The 23432-nt window shown below is 32.4% G+C and overlaps 1 protein-coding gene across 2 annotated transcripts in view; it reads left to right on the forward strand.

Annotated features, from left to right (window-relative positions):
* Nucleotides 1–23432, forward strand: part of STPG2 (sperm tail PG-rich repeat containing 2) — a 349955-nt gene that overhangs the window by 173476 nt on the left and 153047 nt on the right. For both annotated transcript variants that reach the window (XM_075998692.1, XM_012763612.3), the window contains one exon: nucleotides 9173–9288. In XM_075998692.1, the coding sequence (XP_075854807.1) occupies nucleotides 9173–9288 (116 nt within the window). The remainder of the gene's footprint in view (nucleotides 1–9172; nucleotides 9289–23432) is intronic.

Here is a 23432-nt window from a genome sequence, read left to right on the forward strand (position 1 = left end):
TTTTTATAGCATATATTTCCTTTCTTAATAAGTCTTATAATAAAAAGGCCTTTTGATCCTACTTACATTTCAACTAACAGTGATCATTAGTGGAGAAAGAACAATTAACTCAATGTTTTTTAAAAATATCCATTTGATATTTGCTTCTTGACTTTCAGTATTTGAAACAGGATATGTTCCTGTGTTGCTGTACTGTACAAGTGAATAGCAGGCATCATCTTATGCCACACAGCATGTATGAGTAATTCCTTGAGGAAATTAAGATAACAGTTACTTTCTGCTAGGTACAATGTCTATTAATGTGTGTCTTTCTGACCAGTAGAGGTCACTCAGTGTAAAGTGAATAATGACTTCAGCTTCCAGAAGAGACAGGAAACTTGACCGTTCTATTTGAGCAGTTCTATTTTACTCGATTTCTGTTATTTGCAAAAATACTATTTTCATTTCTTACTGTACATGCTAGCCTAGGTGAGTGATGCTGTTCCTTGGGGTCCAAATACCTTTCTAAACATGAAGCCAAAACTATGATCCTGAGAGAGTGGTTAAAATATGTATTTAAATTGATATGTTTTTGAATATTATGTAGATTTTTTTCTACTAAAGAGAAAAAATGAGAGAAAATTTTCCCTCAGGGAAGATGACACATTGCATTCTACCACAAAGAGGCAGCCTTCACCAAAAGATGGAATGTAGTGCTATTTGGATTCTAGGAAAATAACAGTTAACTCTAGATTTCTTTTCATTATTGTTTGTAACAGGCTTTGAAAGTAGCAGTGTGGCAATATGGAGATACGAAGACAACCAATTTTTAGAATAGTAATATTTGTGTTTTCCTTAAATGTGTTTATACTTACAATTTTTAAAACATAGGTGTAAAAATTGTATCCACTTTTGGTATACTAATAGATTAATAATCTAGGAACAAAAATCCCTAAATTTATCAAATAGACTTCAAATTATGCCATCTCCTTGACCCAATTCACCTGTTGGGGAATTTATCATGTTCAGGAAAAAGCATAATATCTTTGTTTAAATAATCTGATATTTGTTTGGCAAATTGATGTGGAGATGCTAAGACATCTAATGGAGATTGAGAAGGCAAAATGAAGTAGTAATAAGAGCTGCTAAAACCATAAAGTTGAAGTCACAGCTCTTCCATTAAACTTAATTTCCTGTAAATTTTAAATAATAATTTCCCCTCTTCCTTCCTCTCAGTGATGTTTCAAGGATTCAAAGGAGTTGAATGATTTAGTCCTTACTCATTTGTGAAAGTTGCTTAATTTCTCTGGTAATTTTTCCTCCCTCTTACAAAAGAAGAAAGTAAAGTTTAACGGGATTTAGAGAATTTATCAAGGCCACATGGCTATCATATAGAAAGCTCTAATTTGAATTTAGGTTTAAGATTTACTCTGGAAAATAATAGGCTAAAATGAAATAGAGATGAAAATGTATTTTAAAGCATTTTGCATCTTCCATGATCATGAAATACATTTTGCAAATTTGGCACAAAATTAAAATAGTATGACATCCATTTAGCAGAATTCATACTATATTTAAAGGATACACACTGAAAAGAAAGTCATTTTTCTATCTTGATAATGCCAATCTCATGTTAATCTGTTTTAATCTAGCCTACAATTGCTGTATACTTATTTACATACATTTATGTGATATATCATCTAAATATTGTTTTCACGTTATAAATAGAAATGTGACTTCAAGGTATCCATTTCTTTTCATGGACAATTACTAAAAATAAAATGCTTAAAATGCTTTAAGTCCCAGGAGTAGATTCTAGGTGACTCATAAATTGATCCTTCCTTGATTCAATTCAGTTCAGCTCAGTAAGCATTTATTGAAGCTCTACTATAGGGAGACACAGAGACATAAGAGATTCAGACATATTCTAGAGGGAATTATAATCTCATCCTGAATTTCAGAAACTAATTCACGAGATTATTTGAGGGAAAATGATTTAGTATTTAAATATTTTTGAGAACAGCTATGTACTAAATTGTAGTTTAAAGGTCCAAAGCAATGGGTTTTGTTGAAATCATTTTTGTGTCCCCGTTTTCAGAGAATATGATTTATTATTTTGGCATGAATCTAAGGAATCTTCATTTTACACTAATTGGGATGATTCTGATGTCTGTGGTCCATTTACTTTGGAAAGATTAGTTTAAAATATATGATGCTGCATATGATACTCGTTTTTTAGTCTGATATGTCATGCCATATAACAAGTTCAGCCAGAGGCCAGTGGAGTAACATGTCCAAGCTATAGAAGCATAATGAATAGCCCTGTGGATTGCAAATATTGAGACCAGATGAGGAAACCCTTAATTATTTGGAAGTAGGCATTATTAATATAAAAAAAATACCACTGTTAGTAGTCTTGGTTAAAATGAACAATTTGTGTGAGTATCCCTTATCTAGAATACTTGGGACTGGAAGTGTTTTGGATTTCAGGGTTTTTTTGTGTTTTTTTTTGAATATTTGCATTATGTATACTTTATGTTAAGCATCCCTAATCTGAAAATCCAAAATCTGAACTGCTTCAATAACCATTTCCTTTAAGTGTCATGTTGACAGTCAAAAAGTTTTAGATTTTGGAACATTTTAGATTTTGGATTTTTAGATTAGGAATACTCAACCTTAGTTGATGAGAAGCCTTGAAAGGGAAGACTCCTGCTCAATTCCCACAGTAGTTTGCAGTCTAGTATTCCACCAGGGCATAGGAACAAGATTACAGAATATTTACATTATATGATCACAGGATCCTAGTGAACAGAGAACACTGCGAGGGCAAAGAAGAGGTTTTTAGATTTTAAATCTATATGTAGATTTAGGTTTACCAAAAAAGAACATGAAAATTCCAAGATATTCAAATGGGTAACCTGATAATTCTTGTTTAATCTCTGATAAATGTAAACAAAACATTTGATGACATCAAAGCATGAGAAATATTTTATTATTTATTTTAATCTATAAAATATGTTTGTTTTAGGGTATGGAATTTTTCATTTAAGTTGTAAATGAAATATTAGGCTATGCTTAATTGGCTCATCACTAAGTAAAATATGTAGGCTGTTCTTTCAGGACACCCTAAACTCTGTAAGTCTAGCTTTATTCTAGTAGACCTATTTAAATAAAGATATTAGCAGCAGAATCAAATCCAAATATCCTCAGAAGCCTTACAATTTTTAACAAATTGAGAAAATGACATAGTCATAATTTACATTTTAAAAATTAGTCATTTTCTTTAATGTTTCTTTTAAATCTGCTCATTTACTATAGCTATCATAAAGAATTTGGTTTTATATTAATAAATGTTTTACTTATTAATATTTAAAAAATAAAGTTGGTATTTCTATTTTTGAAACTTTAGATAACCATCTATTATGTGATATGTAGACATGGAACATATCCTGATTTTTACATATAATATTCCCAGAGATAAGTGTCAGTCTTGAGAGGGAATGCTTTGATAATTTAGCCCTTATAGAGTGTTGAGATAATAATGGTGATCTAAGAGAACTTCAAATATATGCTGAGACTTAATCTCCTTTTTTGCTTGGATGATTTTCTTGGCATTCTGGTTCCAAACCCTTAAATATGAACAGTTGAATATAAAACCCAAATTTAGTTATGAGAATTAGCTATTTCAGGGAAATTGTGAGGTATTTTATTTACCTTGAAGACAATTTCATATTTTGAGAACTTTGTTTATTCATTAATAAAAATCATTGATGTGTTACATATTTATGTACTGCCTAGTCAAAGTGGCTTTAGGTGAAAAGTGATTATCTTTTCTTCCAGTTGGTTCTTATAATTCATACAGAAACTGTGTTATACCTATATTTATAAGACTGTTGAAAGTCATTCAAATTTACTTACAATGTACTTATGTTATCAGAGAGTGAGAGTACCTTTTTTATAGCAGCAGTTCAAAGACTTCAGTTGACAGGGCTTATGGATGCGCATTTTGATAAGTGTGTACTTAGAGGTACACAGATAAACAGACATTGCTGTCTGAAGAGATATTTCAGTCAAGCCAAATCCATATGATTTTGTATTTGTATGTCATAGCAGTGACAGACCTATTGCTTAATCAATGCTAGGAACACATGTTTTAACAGGTGCATGGTTTAGGTAGACTCCAATAGATGACTCTCTCAGTCTACTTACTTGGGAGTGCATTATATTAATAGTAGTCCATTTCTTAGGGGCTATATTGGCAATAATTTCTATATACTCTATAATACTTTAAGATATCATACTTAAGTATTTAAAATCATATTTATTAAAATATGTAATACCCATATGTTTTTGGACAGCAACATTAATGCAATGGTAAAACATACATGGAAATTTTGTTTAAAATTTATGCAGTTTGTGACTCTGTTTTTTTTCCCTCATTACCTATAAGCTCAATTTAATAGATTGTGCAATTCTGTGGTCATAATCTGAAGTGCTGTTTAATCAAATCTAGGCTGAGAAGCAGTAGAAGAGCATTAAATCTAAATTGGTCTTTGATATTGAAGATGATACTTTTTTGTGTACTAATTTTTTGTCTATGATGTTACTTCATTTGTAAAGCTGAAGAATAAGAGCAGTGTGAGAAAATGTGTTCAATAAGAGTATAAACCTTCTAAGTGACTTTTTAAAGCCATACAATTTCAAGGAACAATTTTCTTAATGTTCTTTAATTCCTAAAGATATGCTCACATATAGGGTTATTTAGTTTTCAGTAGATTTTTGTCACTGTCACAGGAAATAAAAAAAATAAAAAATGACTCAGTGTTCATAAGCAAAAATGATTACATTATTTATAAATATTAGTTTATTATGAAGACAACTGCTTTTTAAATCTGAGAATTTGCAGCTTTATTTATAGAAATAGTTATTTCTGAGTCCACTCTAATATATGAAAATAGTCACATTAAAGGGTCAGAAACATTGATTTCTGTTTTAAATTACTCATTGTTCCTATTCTCTTCCATTTTTGCCCTGTAGCATTGGTTGACATTTCATAGAGACTGAAGTGGCATAGGGCTGGAAAATATGTAATTATAAGAATAACCTGCTCTTGAATTTCCTATTACATACTACTCATGATTCAGGCAGACTTTTCATAGGTGTTTAACTTGGAATGAGAAGTTTTCTTCTTCCATGACCTGTGATTAAAATGTGGCATTTTGATATATAAATAGAAGATAGTTTCTGCACAATCCAGCTGTGAATCAGAGCTGATGAAACAATGTGAGTCTTTGACCTGTATCATATAAGCAGTAGAACACATAATTGGAAATATATTTTAGATTAAGTGCAATAAACCTTTTCTTTAATACTCTATAGCTTAAAGTAGGCTAAGTGCTGAAATGCAACAAGATGCATGTTAAGAGGAGTTTTGCTTCACTTAATGCTCCTCAAAGGAATTCCAATAAACAGAAATCTAGTACAACTACATTTGAATACTTTCTTTTCTTTTAATAAGTTGTAACCATGAATGCAAATATTTATCATTGGCTTTAGCATGATGGTAAGGGTAGGTTATATTTCTTCATAATTGAAAATGAAACTTACCGTTAACAATAGTGTTTGGATAATAGCCTTACCTGTTGCATTAACCTTTATAAATCTTTATGGCTAAAGTTGCAATTTTCAATTAACTGACTGTGGAATTGTGCACCCAGTTCCTAGTGATAGTTTGTGTTTTTTTTTTTTCTGAATGCTGAGATAGCTCATATATATTCCTATGCTTAGTTTAGTTTGCATATAAAAAGTCTGTAAAGATATTATTTTTGTATATGTGCATTATTCTTTGCACCGTAAATATAAATTATATTATTTCAAAGTCATGCATACTATTGTTTTATAGTAAGATGCCATTTGCTAAAACACTTTACTTAGCATTTTATAGATCAAAACATGTTAGCTTCCCACAAGGGCTTTATAACTTTGGATATCTATACCATTGATATTAGAACAAGTGGGCTGGAGCCTGAATGTCATCTTTTATTTTACATTTTGAAATATCCTTATTAATAAAGCTAAAGCATTAAATATATTTCTTATGAACCTATCAATTTAAAAATATTTTAGATTTTAAAGCATCAACAGGGATGCATTTTTCAAAGCCCATGGTTTTGAATTACATGTAATTAATAATTACATCCATTATTAGGGAGATATGGTGGCATTGACTTTGTATTCTATTAATATCTTTATATCTACTCTACTGTTTCGCTATTTATATTTATTGTCAATATTGTATGCCTAAAGTTTGTATTTCTTCTCCTTATGCAGTGTCTCTTTGATGCCCCCGATTTAATTTCATTCATTACCATTTTTCTAAAGTTACCTTCTACATGCTCTATAGTGAACTTCCTATGAAGCCTCTCCTCTAGAAACATTTGATATAGTAGACCTATAATTGCCTCTTGAAACAAAAGGTTTTGGATGTGATAGATAATATGTATTGTTTAAAATATGAATGGAGAAGAAAATAGCCTCTTCCTATTTTCTCTCTGTGGAGTTGTTAGCCAGATTCTAACCACTACACTATCTCCCTTTTTTGACTCCTCTCCTCACTTCCTAAATGTTTTTGGAAACAAAACTCAAAAGTCTTACAAGAATCTATCTAGAACTCAAAAGAATTAAAAAGAAAAAACCAAACAACTCCATCAAGAAATGGGCAACGGGAATGAACACCACCTAACCCCAGTGAGAATGGCCTGTATCAAGCAATCCCCAAACAACAAATGCTGGCCAGGATGTGGAGAGACAGGAACACTCTTACACTGCTGGTGGGACTGCAAATTAGTGCAACCTTTGTGGAAAAGAATTTGGAGATACCTCAAACAACTAGAAATAGAAATACCATTCAACCCAGCAATAGCATTGTTAGGCATCTACCCAAAAGAGCATAAGACATTCTATTATAAAGACATCTGCACCCGAATGTTTATGGCAGCACAATTCACTATTGCAAGGACATGGAAGCAACTCAAGTGCCCATCAATTCATGAGTGGATAATCAAAATTTGGTATATGTTCACAATGGAATATTACTCAATTCTAAGAAACGACAGTGAGCTAGCACCGCTTATACTATCCTGCATTAGCTTAAACCCATTATCCAAAGTGAGGCGACACAAGATCAGGAAAATGGGCTCCACAAGTAGTTGCCATGAAATTGGTACTGATTAAAACTATGGTGCTCAAATGGTGGTGGTGTTCACCAGGGATTTGGGCGTGGGAGAGACCCACATCTTAGGGATGTGGTGAGCATTGTGGAGGGGAAGAGCATACCTCTAACCCTTATTAGGGAGAGGTAAAGATATAAAAGGTAACCAAAATGTCAAAAACAACCCCAAATTTTATTGGGTGGCAGCCAGTGGGAGGGGGGAGTAGGGATGGGTGTATACTTACATAATGAGTGCGATATGCACCACCTGGAGGATGGACATGCTTGAAGCTCTGACCTGGCGAAGGGGGAGGGTGGCAAGGGCAATATATATAACCTTAACAATATTTGCACCTCAATAATATGATGAAATAAAAAGAAAAAAATGTTTTGGTCCTCAGTTATGTAGTTTTCTCTTTCTATATTTTTAACTTAGAAAAACCTCAATGATTGCTTCTAAGTGAATAACTCCCATCTTTCTCTCCACGCTACCTTTCCCACTGAGCTTTAGTCAATCTCCAAATGGGATTTTCTAGACAAATTGTCTTCTGGACATTTCTAGTTGGGTATCCTGTCATCTTTTCAAACAACTGGTTCACAACCAAACTCATGTATCCCTCTCCAGTAGTATCTTCCTTTTGTGTTTTCTTTTTTCTGTATTATCTTTTTTACAGCCACTATTCATTTTTTATCATCTTCCAGTCACTATAAATGAGGCAGTGTTCACGTTTGAAGTTGTTCTTCCTTTCCCTTACCAGTGTTCTTAAACTCCTTGTTAGGGTTCCTGAAACAGACCATCTCCAAGTCCTCCCATCCCATAAGGTACTGCCAGACTTTACATTTTTTTGTTTGTTTGTTTTGAGACAGTGTTTTCCTCTTTTGCAGGCACTGGAGTGCAATGTCATCATTATTGATCACTGCAACTTCAAACTCCTGGGCCCATGTGATCTTCATGCCTCAGCCTCCCAAGTAGCTGGGACTACAGGAGTGCACCACCATGCCCAGCTAATATTTTTTGTTAATATTTTTTGTAGAGACAGAGCCTCACTATTGCCCAGGCTGGTCTTGAACTCCTGGCCTCAAGCGATCCTCCCGTGTTGGCCTCCCAAAGTGCTAGGATTACAAGTGTGAGCCAACACATCCGGCCCAGAGTTTACTTCTTAACTTACCACTTTCTTCATGAATCTTCTTTAATTTAAAACTTTTAAGAGCTACCTACTATCTATGGAAGTTCTCAAAAGTGGTTTTATTTGTTTGTTTACCACTAGAAGGCTTTGGTTTTTAGTTAAATCTTACATGAGACTAACACAAATAAAACATTAACTCTAGAGCTGTTTTGAATGAAAATAATTTAAACCTCTTCTTCTTGGGCTTTGCCTATAAAATATGCTCTGGTCACTTCCATAGAATTTTGGAGCATTAGAATAAAACTTGAAATCCATTGGCTTAAGTACAAAAATATTATTTAGGATTATTCTATTCAAACAATCTGTTTACTATCCAATTGTTCGATGTGCATTCTGTTTTTGTGTTACGGATTCTATGATGCCCATAGTGTTGTTAAACTATATTTTTGCTCTTTTAAAATCCTATTCATATTTCCAAATGCAGCTCAAGCACTACCTCCTCACTGAACATGTGAATTAATATGTAGGAAATAAAAGAGTTAAGTATCTTTTTTTCACAATGTTTAGATATCTAGAAGGAATACTGGTTTCTCTTTTTTGGAAGGAATACTGGTTTCTCTTTTTTGGAAATTATTTCTGTACTACATTTAATTATTAGGTAAATAGATATTATTTTATGTTTATCATATTTCAAAGCTGTGAACTGAATGACCATATGCATTCAAACAGAATGGGTCTGAGATTGTTTGTTGCTAATATTATACATTAAGAGTCTGAACCTAAGAATAATATCCATATTACCAAAATGTATAACTTAAAACAGTTTATTATAATTTTTACATTTGTTTTCTCTTAGGGCCCGCATCATACGACCCTGTTTTAAGGAAATCTTGCCCCATGCCCGTATTTGTTAAAGCATCAAAGCGCTTTGAATGTTCCAAAGAAATTACTCCTGGCCCAGCAACATACGAGGTTTGTCAATATTTCTCTTTTATCAATGACACAGTAATTGAATGATTTCCAGAAATTACTGCAAATGTATATATGAAAGTCCTTTCTATATATTTTATTCATTTTTAATCAAACCTTTTGGCTAAGGAAAACATTTTTGAAGATATATTCTGATATTTAAAAAAATTATGTTAAGAATTAAATTTAATTTTAATAATTTTTCTATCTGTAAATATCCTCTACAGCATGGTTATATATATTGAGTTTCGTGTATATAACAAGGAAATTCCTACAACTTTTAAAATGTATTTATTTACATACATAAATTGAAATCTCTTCATATTTATTGAAATCATGAATTTATTAGAGAGCCCAGAAGAAAGGTCCATGGATCCAATAATAAAGTGTTAATCTTTTCTTTTCTTTCTTTTGTTGTTGACCATTAAAATTTTTTTTTTAGTACAAATGTATGGGGTGCATATGCAGTTTTTTCACCTGTGTAATGCTCATGTCAGGGCTTTTAGAGTACACCCAAATAATGTACACTATATCCATTAACCAGTTTCTCATTATTCTTCCCTCTCCCCCCTGCTCACCCTCTGAGTCTCCATTATCCATCATTCCACTCCCTATGCCCGTGTGAACACATTTTTAACACTCACCTGAGTGAGAACATGTCTTTTTGTGCCTAGGCTTTTCACTTAAGATAACTTCCAGTTCCCTCTATGTTGCTGCAAAGACATGATTTCATTCTTTTTGTGGCTGAATAGTATTGCATTGTGTTATATATACCACACTTTCTTTATCCATTCATCTGTTGATGTATACTTAGCTTGGTTCTTGGCTACAGGTTGTAGTAGCAGTGTACCGGTCAGGTGAGTAGCCTCTTGAGTTCCTGGACAGCTGTCATGGCATGGACAGTGGTGGTGAGATGCTCTTCTGAGTCTCCAGCTCTGTTCACTTATGTTGGCAGTGGTGACGGTGGGGTGTGGGGGCCATCCTCCAGGTCAGTGGGTCGTTCTTACAGGTAGGAAACAAGCTGAGGTGGTAGCAGCATGGTATTTATGTCCCAATCTCAGTGTCCTGAGAGGAATACTTGGGTGCCCCAGGTAGGGGATTGTTGGGTTGTGGAACCTCCAGGACCTTGGATCCCACATTCTGTGCCACAGCAGGGATGAAGCCAGGTGGAGCTTAACCAGCCAAGCCTGTGCTTAGGCCTGTGATTTAAGTGTATGTGCCAGTTGTAACAAGTGGGGTCAGAGTGATCCTGAGGCCACTGGTGGAATGCTTTGGGTGGGAGGCAGCACCCACCATGCTGTGGTCCTGGGAAGGAAAGAGTGGGGCTTGCCTCCAAAACCACAGCCTTGACCAGTGGGTGGGGATGCATATCTCTTTAATGCCCCAATCCTGGCGGGGCTTGCTCCCCAGTCTTGGCTATGGCAGCTGACCCAGTTTACTCATTCATTAGACCTGACAATCTGTGCCTATGCTGCTGCTCAACTCTGGGCCGTAGGAGCCTCCACCTAGCTCAAAAGCAAGCCTCCTTGGCAACTATCGCCCCACTCAAATCTCAAGTATGGTACCTGTTTCCCAGCACCGATGGCCGCAGCCCATACCCTGCTCACTTCTCAGTCCTGGCTGTGGGTATCCCACTTCCCCACCCCATGCCTCGGTTCTGCCAGCAACAGAGTGAGTTTCCCTAATACCAAGGAGAGACACTACTGGATCCCAGGATAACGCCCAGCTGTTAAAAGCTAGTATTGAAAGGCATGTTGGTGTAGGCCCCTAGGTTTCAGGAAGGGCATGATACCCACAGCAGGTGAGTATCACTCTCTCCCTGAGCAGTTCCTTCTCAGGGTCTCCTGGCAGCTCCCTAAGTTAGATTAGGGCTTGGAAAGGTCAAGGTGATCTCCCAGCCTAGACTGTATGATTCCTCAGTGGGAAAGGGGAGCACGGGAAGACTTACTGGCCCGCTCCTGTGCTGGGGGGTCACGCCTGGCTCTCAGCCAGTCCTGGCCAAGCAGGCTACCTGTTTTCCTTCTCCTTTCCTCTTATCGTCTTTTAATAAATGTGAATACTGTAGTTTAAATTAATAATAAATGAGAGTCTCTTTTAAGCTGTAGCCTTCTGTTTGTTCATAAGAAGGAGTTTTAAATAAACCTGTAGGGATTTAGAAATTGTGTTCACAATAGGCCTTTATTGCCCTTTTGAGAATTAGAATGAAATACATCCCCCCATTCCCACTTTACTAACTATAGAGAGTGAAATATTTTATTTTGGCTTATAGCAATTAATTTAAGAATTAATTCTGGGTGCAAACCAAATGAATGTTTATTTATTTGTTTTTGGTTAATGACAAATCTATTTTTATTGAATGTATGTTTTTCTACTTAGTTAAGACGTCATAATCTAAAATTTTTTAGCATTCTGTAAAAGGCAGGTTCACAATATTATATCAGAAAAGAAAAAACAAATAATCAAACAGTCATTATTTTTACTTGTTGGCCATTGATTCTTTCAAAAGACAACCACTAATGCCTGCTAATTAAGTAAAACTAATTTTATTAGGTTCACTTCAGAAAGGAAGAATCTGCTAGAGTTTTAGTAGTTAATTTCAGAAGGTGGAAGTCCAGGCAGGTTATGATAAGTTTTTAGGACTTGGGCTGGGTGATTTAAGGCAAGTCTTGTAAAGGGTGAACTGGTTGTGACTGGGCAAAGTTTATTTTTATTTTGGATTAATGAACATAGTGAGGGAGCATCTTAAAGCAAGTATTGATCAATAAGCTATTAGTCTTGATGAGTTAGATATTTTAGTTATTCGTAGTTGATCATATTAAATCATATTAAATCTTTAGCTGACACTTCTCTCTTCTTTCAAAACCTAATTTTAAGGGTATGCACAAATAATAAATGTCAGAAAATCTAATGGTATCCTTTTTCATTTTGTGATTTATTCTTTGTAAGAGGTATCCACCAGTCTCTCTAGTATTTACATTCTTCTTGCTTTTTCTTTTATTAAGATTTTATAAATTTATATGATACATTTATGTTTCACCATAGTTACTTATTAGGGACAATTATTTTCTATGTCAGAAGAAAACATTTATGGGCTTAATAATGATGTTTATTAAGGTATTGCTTGAAATCTCAAACTAATATATTCTATATGTACTGCACTGCAAGGCAACTTTTCTGTTGAGAACTGAATATTTTTTTTTAATTTCTCAACATCATATATTTCCTTTAATAATTGAAAACCTTTGAACAAATAACTTTTTTCATAATTTTCCTTCCTTAAGGGAAAAGCTACTTTTATGTTGATAGGCTGATAAATTACTTGGTCCTTTGATTATAACTTGCTCTTATATTTTAATTTGAACCCCCCCTCCATGACTTTAAGAAGTTTAAGTTGGCGACTCATTTGAGAACATATTGGCTTTAAATATTGTACATTTTTAACAGAAAAATAATTCTAGAAAGTTATGATATTGATCTAGAACTGCAATTGTGTTCTACTTTAAAAATTCTTAAATATGTATGGCCTCTGCCCTCCAGATAGTTGTACATTTTTAGTGTCTCATGTCCCAAACTGTCCAAAGCTGGAGGTCCTTACAATAATATTTGCAAATAACAGGAGCTGTCTTAAATTATACACTCACATTTGGGGGAGGAAGATCACAGTTGCTGTTGGAACATCTCTTTACTTTGCTTATTTTATTTTAATTACTAGCTAACTTGTTTGTCTCCTTTGCTCCATCTAGTTGTTGGTATTTATTGGTTTACTATAACCAATAGGTTACTGATCATTTTGAATAGTTAATGAAAGCTAGGGGGGAAATGCATATATGCTTATAACAAAAAATGTGCATACAATTTTAGGTTTATTAATCTTTAAAAGTTCACTTATAATTCTAATCAAGGACTTCCAAGATTATATTCTAAGCTCCAAGCTCAAGACTTATTTAATTGTATATTATTCAGATATTGACTACAGAAGCTGGCACTTAGTAGTATATCAATAAATGTTTGTTGAATAAATTAACAAAATAGATAATCTTAGGATTTTCTTCCTATAAATCACTAATCTTTATCCAGAAATAAAGATTTACTTATTGTCTTAGTTTTCAGTGAGAAAAATATGTATATGTTCTTTTAAAATAGCAGTAAGTTTTATTGATTCATTGACTTTCTCTTGTTGAGTAATTATTCTGACTGAAAAATGTATTTTTAAGGTTTAAATTAGGCTACACATTAATTTTCTCAAATAAAATAGATAATTATTATGCAAGAATATAAAAGCTGTATATTAGAAACATCAATGAATTTAACTTTATAAAATCCTTCATTTAAATCTTACAGAAAAATTTAAATACATTTCTCTTCATAAAAGCAAATTCTGCTGAAATTAATTGAAATTAAATAATACAAGTTTATTTTATGAATATAATTTTTAATTTGGGGACATTATATAATTTTTTGAAAAATTTCAGGTAGGAATTATTTTCAGTAAATTTTTAAATGTTATGTAAAAATAGCAGAATTGGGCAGGGCAATAGGAATGTGATAAATTATTATAAATTCATAATATTCAGAGAATTGCAATCACGTGTTTTTATTTTTTATTTATATTCAGTTCTAAATTTAAAAATTGAGATTCTTAGTATTTATTACTATAGACTTTTAGCCATATAAATTTTAATATAAAATGTTGATTACAATATAGTTGACTTCAACTATATTTTAAAATAAAATTTATTTGGCTGTGATTTATATAAACCAGACATTGATACATGTATGTGATAGTATTAATATTATAGAAAGTAAATGGTTGAATCATTTATTTTGTATTACTTCGAAATTATTTTGATCAAATTTTGTATTTGTAAGTTTGAGTTCAGACTTTACATTGCATGTTAGACTGATAAATTTCCATGAATATGGAAATTTGGAAAACAATAAGAGGAGAAATTTTAGTGTAGTTAATTTCATTTAAACTTCTATTCAAATAGTACAGAAATTAATAAAAATATAAATATATTTTTATGAAAAGAAATTCTACTGTAATTAAATGAAAAATTAGAAAGGAATTTATTTCAAAAATCCTTTTGTTAGCAGATTACCCTCTTATCTAAAACCCTCAATTATGGGTAATTTTAAAGAGCTAATTAATAGTTATAGTTTGTTTTAATATTACAAAATAGAATAATTTTTATCATAGAAATAAGAAAATACATTAATACATATGTAGTACAATTATATTTTCTCCCAAAATAGGAAAAAATTCTCTATTGCATTCTCAGAAAATATAATTTTAAATAGCAAAAGATATTTTGTTGAATGAGCGAATATACCATGGGATATTTAAAAAGTTATCTATGGTTTCCAATTTTTTATTATTATAAATAGCCCTACAAAGATAGTTTCATACCTGAACTTTCTTCCTAGCTTTGATTATGCCCCAAGGAAAAATTCTTGGAATTTTCTGGTAAACAAGGGCTTGGATGTTATAAGACATATGATACATATCTGTACATTTTTTTTCCCAGAAATTATTTTTACTGAGGTAATGCTTTGATAACTTTTCATGTTTCTTAAATTATTATTGGTCTATTTACATTGTTTACTTTGTCCAAGTGAATTTCTATACATTTTATTTTTCAAGAAAGCTATGTTTATCAAGATATTAAAATGTATTGTGTAGAGTTACATTTGGATTTAGTATTTATTTGAATTCGTCTGTATCTAAGATAAAATTTAAAAATAATACCAATATTATTTATTTGTGTTTTTGTCCCTTTTCCATCATTAGGTTTGGCTGAGTTGCACTTTAATACTTGTTTTCTTCATACATCAAAGGTCTCGATTTTGGAATACCATTTATGCTATTAGCATTTAGATTTAAGAGAGTAGGGTCAATTTGCATTTGAAAAATTCATAACCACTTATTTGCTATATAGTAATGTTTATCGACTTATCTATGACATTTTACTGTGTCATAGATAAGTTGATAAACTTATTTGGTAAAATCTATCAATTTTAATTTTGCTTTTAAAAATCTTTTTGTTATGTTTAGAAAATGTTTCTTCATACCCTAGTTAATTTGTTTTAATGCTTCTGAATTTTCTTTTGGTTTGTATATTTTTTTTTCTTTAATTCTCTATTACCTTATGTATTTACTTTGGTATTAGGTTTGACACATCAATCTTTCTTTTATTCTTTTCACTTATGATTTGAACTAACTTTATCATTTGTCCAATTGCCATTAAAACATTGTTATTGATGTCCAGCAATCACAATGTGTCTTCCTATTGCAGTTATTCTCAAACTCTCATGGTGACTCTTTCATACCTTCACTATTGTCAAATCTCCAGTATCTCCTTGACCTGTGCCATCCTCTTTCAGTTAATGCCTTGAGATATTTTGCTGAAAAAAATTTCTACAAGGTTCTATTGGAACATCAATTTATCTGATAGCATTTCTACATACACACTTTGTCCTCTTGATACCTTATGAACTGCCTTGCCTCCTATTTAAGCCTAACACCTCTAATTATATGCTAGATTTCATTTGCTCCACCTGTTCAAGGACACTACACCAACAAATTCCCCTCATTGTTTGTTTTCCTCTCTACTGAATCATTCACACAGACATACAACCATGTTCCATTTATACTGACTGAAAAACGTCTCTCTTAGCCTCATTTCTCCCTTTAACTAAACTCCCATTTCTCTGTTTGCCTCGTTACAAAACTACTCAAAATACTTGGCTACATTCATTGTTTCCATTATGCTTTTCCCATTCGCTCGTAATCTGACTTCTATAAGACTTTCTTCCCAAATACTCCACAGAAATAACTCACCAATGATTTTGATAACTTTTTTTTTTTACCAAACCCTGTGGTGGATCGGTGATGAATCTCCTCATCTGAGTTGACCTAAAAGCAGCATTTAATATAATGGATTCTCCTTCTTAGAAACATTTCCCTTGCCCTCAACTGGATTTTTCTCTGTGTCTGACTTGGTTCAAGCTGCTATAACAAATTGCCAGAAACTGGATGACTTATAAACAACAAATATTTATTTCTCACAGACTGGGACACTGAGAAGCACTGTTAAGATTTAGTGTTTGGTGAGGGACTGCTTCCTGGTTCATTCACAGCTGTCTTCTTGCTGTGTCCTCATATGGTAGAAGGATAAATGAACTCTCTGGAGTCTCTTTTGTAAGGGCCCTAATTCATTCATGAGAGCTCTGCCTCATGACCTCATCATCTACTAAAGGCCCACTTTCTAATACCAACACATTGGAGAATAGGATTTGAACATATGAATTGACAGTAAGTAAAATGGGACAAATGGTATAAGACCAGAGGTATTGAAAAAAAATTTTATAGGGCATTACAGTCTCTGTATTTGTTCCAAATGGCCATTTGCAGGAGATAAGGGATTGCCAGTTATGTAAGAGTCTAGACCTCCATTATCTGCTTTTTGCCAGAGTGGCTACATTGCCTATGCTTAATATATTATATATTTGCATAGCATTACTTTAGAACAAGAGTTCCATTGCTTAAAGATGGAAAAGAACAATTTAAAGCCATAGTTGTACGGAAAAGGTAGATTTGTTGGATTAAGAGAAAACTGAGTATAAATCTCACTTTAATCATTTAATAGCTCAGACATAAGGATTAAAAAAACTACTGTAAATGTACTGTCAAAAATGTACCAAGAAAGCATCTATTACAGTACTTGACATATGTTTGGATTCATAAACTGTAGTTATTATCACCTGGATTCACAAATGATAGTTATTATTACTGTTACCTTTTTTTTCCTGGCTATATTCCTTTATTTCTAATTTATAAATATGAACCCAGTCTCATCTAGGCTCTGAGAATCCAAAACCGAAAAATCTTTATTCTCAAATATATAGCAATCTGGTAAGAAGAAAAAGATACAAATATTTTAGTTATAATAAAATAATTATTATATTGGGACTAGGTAAAAGGTACCAAAATAATGGAGAAAAGAATTTCTAAGTCACTCAAAAGTAATGAAAACTTTAGAAAGTATTTTATATGAAATATGAAAGAGAAGAGAAATAGAAGTTTTTGAGTTAGACAAGCCAAGGGAGCATAGTCTAGGCAAAGGAAACAACGTATGGAAGGTCAAAGAGACACTAGAGAATAGAATATCCTTGGTAAGCTTTTATTGTGAGTATTATCAAAATATAAAATGAATAGGATGATAATAGATGTGTAGTCAGTATATTTGATCACAAAAATATTAAAAATATGAAGGTTTTATTTTTTCGTCTGTACTATAGACACTAAAGATTTCTGAGTAGAATTATCATATTACATATTAATATAAACCAAGCAATACCAAGTGCTTTATTTATTTATTTATTTTTGTTTCAATAGATTTAGGGGGTACAAGTGTTATGTTACATGAATGGATTGTGTAATGCTGATGTCAGGGCTTTTAGTGTAACTGTAACCAGAATTGTGTACATTGTACCTGATAAGTAATTATCTCTAATCCCTCTCTTACTCTTTCCCTTCTTACTTTCCAGTATCCATTTTTCCACTTTATGACTTAATATTTTAAAATATTACTTTTAATTATTTTTTCTTGATAAATTGCTGATAAAGAATGACAAAGCATGATTTAAATTATATATTCTTATATTAGATAAAATTTAGTTCCTAAATTCATTTCTAAATTTTCATATTTTGTAGTAAGTAAATATTCAATCATAGCTATGAAATATATTTATTTAAAAATGTGACTTAAACTTATGCATTTAAAAACCCAATTTTATGCCTTAGTTTTACTTAGTGGTACAGTATTTTATATCTTTTGGAAATGTGATTTAAACTTTTGCTTTTAGAGATTGGTTTTACACTTCAGTGTAAAGGTCATGGAACATTACTTAATACCCCAAAGTGAACGTTTAAAAGTTGCCTGTCATTTGCCATTCCAGAAAGAAGGTCTTTGGCTCTCTATGGACTATAATCTTGTGTTAATTCTTTCCCTTCATTTCTGCTTACAGAGCTCTTGATATTCTCTTGAATTTCCTAAGTTACTAAGTTTTGGGAGATATGTTAAGTTCTGTCCTGGAAAATCTATTTTCAGTCCATGGTGTTAGGCACTGATGTTAGGCACTGATGTCTGTTAGAAGTATGATCTGCCCTGTGTTGTTGAGAGGATTCCAGGTTAATCATGTAAATAGACATTGTATTGGAATAGAGATGGCTCTTTGGACCCTAAAGATTGATTTCAGCCTAGAAAGATCATTTGGGTGATTATATATTATGGATCGTTTTAAGCATAAACTCTTTCAAGGATACAAAATAATTGCATGCTCATATGTTTGTATACTTTTCTGTGAATAGTTTTCATAATACTCACAAAAGAAGCTATTAATATAACACCCCTACCCCCCCCAAATTTAAGAATCACTGCTTTTACCAAAATAGCACCTTGGGTAACTAATAATTCAGAGAAAGAGCAGAGAATCACAATCCCTAGCCCTCAAGAAATGATGCTGTCAAGAAAGAAATGAAGCTCTGACCATGCCAATTGTCATAACTGCAAACCTCTTTAAGTATTAACCATTGCTTTTCTGTAATTGTAAACTCTATGTAAGATACAAAAATTATTTATGAAATTATCTACTAAAATACTTTAAAAATAGAGAGTTACATATAATATTTTAAGTAGATAATGAGTACTATGATTAAAAAGATGGGTGAAATACATGATTTTTGCAATCGCATTGGGTGATGATTTGAATGTAACAATACCAAAATCAGGGAGAGTGGAAAAGAACCAGATTCAAATCTCTTTAACTTATTTTTAATGTGAAGTAGTGTTATTTTCATGGATTTACATTAACATATATTCATCATTTTTTGTTTGAATATGCTAAAAACTACTATCTAAGCCATCACTGTTTTTATTACCTGAAAGTATTTTGCCTAAGAAATAATTTAAATTATGTGCTTTTCTATTCTGTTGTTCTGATTGTAATGTACAAGTTTCATTATTTTTACAAGGTAGTATTTCAATTTTAACTTCCTGTTTAAGAGTTATGTTGGTAACCAAGGAAAGAATACTTTATAAATAGTTACCAAATTCTTATTTCTAGTTTTCATAACTCATATTTTCATTTTTATATTCTCTTCAAATATAGAGTTTGGTTTATCAGCCCATGTCATCTTGTTTGTAAGTTGGAAGCTTGTGAATTGGAATCGTTGTTAGAGGCGAATCAGTAGTAATAAAGGTAGTAAGGAAAACAGGCTAGGCAACCGTAAAAGTATTAGAAATAGCAACAACTTTCGTTTTCAAGAAAGTCAGCAATGAGTGTCCTATTATTTTTGGCAGCCAGAAAAATTGTTTACTGACCAATGCCAAAACGTCCACCCTCTGGCCCTTTCTTTCTTCTGTCACCCCATTCCAAGGACGGTGCCCCTTCAGGTGTGGTGTGCGCCTCCCCTTAGCCTTGGCTGAGCTAGTTGCATTCTGACAGGATATTGGAGCTCCACTCGGTGCAGTAACGTTTTATCTTCACTGATTCTGTCACGGATGTTGACTTAGTCATTGCAGGGGCAATTGGCAATTGATAGCGACCTATTTACATTTATGCTCAACCATTCTATTCTTGAAGAACTGGGGGAGGATGAGCAGGCGTATGACTGCAAAAGAATATATCCTTTCACTCACAGTTTTTCAGAGTTCCAATTTTTGTTATTTGCTTTGATTTGTCCTTTTCCTTCTTAGCACTTTTCTTTCTTAGCTCTAGAGAAAGTTGGAAGAAATATTAATATTTAATATAAATTAATAGCCATATATGTACATTGAGGCTGCGTATATTCAACCAGGGTTGCTTGAACAAACTTGAGCACCTAAACTTTCTCTTCCATCAGAGTAAGTTCTCAGCATACCAAGAATGTTATGGAGATAGCTGTTAGGTGATTGTTTTCCTCAACACTGATTAAGAATATTGGACCTAGGAACAGAACTTCCCTATTAGTTGTAAAATCATTGTGCATCAGGAATGGTCCTCTGTGTTTGTTAAATATATGCAAAGGACCATATATTCACTACTCTTGATGGTCTTAGATTAGTCCTGACTTCTCCAAACAGATTCATATTTTTGCCCTGAGGACTAGAATTGACTGTCTTCTGGTTACCTCCTGTTATCAGTGGTTTTACAGTCTTGTAAGATAGTCCACTTGGTGTCCTAGAAAACATTAATTTCTTGATAATTGACTCTGATATGATAGCTTGAACTTAATTATCATGAATCTGAAATATATAAGTCATTTTGAGTATCCGTTGTCAGTAAAATGTAAAGAAAAATCAATTACTCTAATTTACTGGGCAGAAAAGGTGATGATAGTATTCACCTTGTAAAAGTAAAGTGCTACTTTTGTTATTTAATTATTGGGATCTATATTTAAAAAGTGCTGGTCTAGATAAAGTGATATTGCTTTAGTAACTGCTTTATTGATTTAAATATCCTTGAAGTGTAAAATTAGTTTTAAGCCTCCCAAACTCTGATATATTAGTGAAGATTGTTAGAGAAATTATTTCCAATTATAACAGAAATGAAAAATTGAAAATTACTTTTGAGTATGATTTATGTAACATAAAATTATGGAGAGAAAGGAGACTTTGAAGTTTTCTCTCCTTGTGAAATTTTAAGGTAGCAAAGTTGACAATCTGAATTCTCTTTTTAATTTGTTTTCATAAAAACTGAAAAATTCTCAAGTAAGACTTCTTTTTGAGAGACTCATGTCTTAAATGGAATTAAATGATTAAAAACTAAACAGATTTCCAAGGTTATTTTGTGTAATATTATGAATATTATTGTTCCAAACATTTTTGCAATTTGAATTATGCTATCATTTAATCTCCTTATTGTGCCTTGTACTATTATTAAATTTTCATTAATATTTATTTTCTTCCACAAAAGGAGAAAAATCTTCCTAAACTTTTCTAGCAAATACCACTGTTTAATATTCATATAAAATGTCAATCTGCTTCTCTATTTGAAATATACTAATAATTATTTTTATATATAAAATAGCAAATATCGCAACATTATCAATTATTGTAACATTTTCCGCTTGTAATAATAAACAGTTGAGAGAGGTGAGAAGAGATAGAGAGAGAAGTAAATTTCCTACGTGTTCTACTTCTCAAATATATGAAAGTTTTAAATAGCCCTTTTTATACATGTGATGTATACTGCTTTATATTTGTTCAAAATATTTATAATGCTTATTATAAATGAATAAATAAATATAAAATATTTATTATGTTTATTAGTTTCTTGATGGTGAGAAGGAAGATGGAGATACAGCTTTTTATTAATACAAATAATTTTATGTAATTTCTTTTAAAACCTTGTCTATTTTGCTCTCAGACTTGTATTATTTTCTTTGTGCTGACCAAAAACTTGATTAGAAAAGTAAACCCAGCACATTGAGTTGCACGTAAACGCTGTTTATTTAACCCCCTTTGTGAGTAAAGTATAGTGCTCAGTGCTGAGGTAACAAGCAGCCAGGCTTTAAAATTATTTTTTATTTCCATAGCAGAAAATAGATTGGTTGCTAAAATTGATGTTTTAGCTTATTTTTTAAATCAATAACCAAAAATCATATGTATATATCTTTTTTCTGGTCTCTGTCCAGAATAGAAGAAAGATCTTAGGTTAGATTTCCTGGTGTAATAAATAACAACTATTTGTTTGCTGAGTAATTTGGTGCCAGTTTTATCCTTATAATTGTAAATTTTCATTTTCTTCATTATTCTATGAGAGTCTTACTATGTACTTCTAGTAATTTATTTGACTGCTGAAAGATCAGAGACATATGTGTCTTTTGTACTTTTGAAATAATCTGATACCTACCAGACATAAGTAAGACGTTACATTGTCTTATTAAAAACCTCAGCATCACTAATCAACACTAAGGTGTTCACATGGTAGTACTACTGGTTGAGTGTCGGTCAGGTTGTGGGTGTTGGGGGGGTAAACTCACAACTAATGGAAGCTGAGCTCACCGCACGGGGAGAAGGACACACTGTAGCCCTGGCTTGGGTGAGGCAAACCCATTCTATGTAACCAAAATGTTTGTACCCTTATAATATCCTAAATTGGAAAAAAAAAACCTTGGCATCATTGTCATTTTCAAGAAACTCTGAATTATTTTATTAAGAATCTAGTCTTTTGTATTTATACATGCATTTCTTTAATGTACCCTTGCCCTTATTTAACTTAGTTTTATATAAGATCTTTGATGAATATGTATAATTCTTCTTACATTTTACATAATGTACTTGGTACAAGTAATAAATAAAAATGCAGAGTTTCAGAATTCTTAATTATGATTGCACACTGCACCCGTTAGGTGCGAATATATCCATCCTCTCCTCCCCCCTCCCACCTGTCCAACATCCCAACATCCCATGAATGTTATTACTATATGTACACATAAGTGTTAATCAATTATATAGAAATAAGTTTAGAGACAGTGTAAATGTCAATTTGTAACACTAAGTGCAATGCATTTACTACTCTGATATGTTTTGTCTAATGGAGGAAAAAGATTCTTAACTAGTGAAAAAATGATTTTTAATTACAATTTAAAAATCACCAAGAAAATAAAATTATTATTTGTGAGCCAATGAATTTAACATTGTCAAAATTAAAAGAGGAGGAGTTATGTACACAAAAAAGGGAGCATAAGTGAGTGAATATTCACTACAACTTGAGAATACTAGGCTTCTCCCTGTTTACTCTCCAAGGCTGACATTCCAGAATTCTAACCTCCATCAACAGAATGGAAGACTCTTCTCCAAGGAAATTATCAGTCCTAAAGAAAACAAAGCAAACACAAACAAACAAAAACCAACTTAAAGGTATTGATAACTAGGTTTTTCTAATGAAATGGCTGAGCCACAACATCCAAGGTTAGGTTGACAAACCCAGCCACGCCCAGAGAACTGCCAATCAACATTTAGTGCCCTAAAGGTGGAGAACAAAAAACAAATAGCCGAGAAGCATCAACAGACATTTGAGTCCAATATAAAAGATAGAAAAAAAAAATAGGAAAGAAAAGGTAAAGAGCATATTTGGAAGACACACAGATCATGCAAGGA

This window comes from Microcebus murinus, chromosome 29 (genome assembly GCF_040939455.1).
Source record: "Microcebus murinus isolate Inina chromosome 29, M.murinus_Inina_mat1.0, whole genome shotgun sequence".
NCBI classification, from domain to species: Eukaryota; Metazoa; Chordata; class Mammalia; order Primates; family Cheirogaleidae; genus Microcebus; species Microcebus murinus.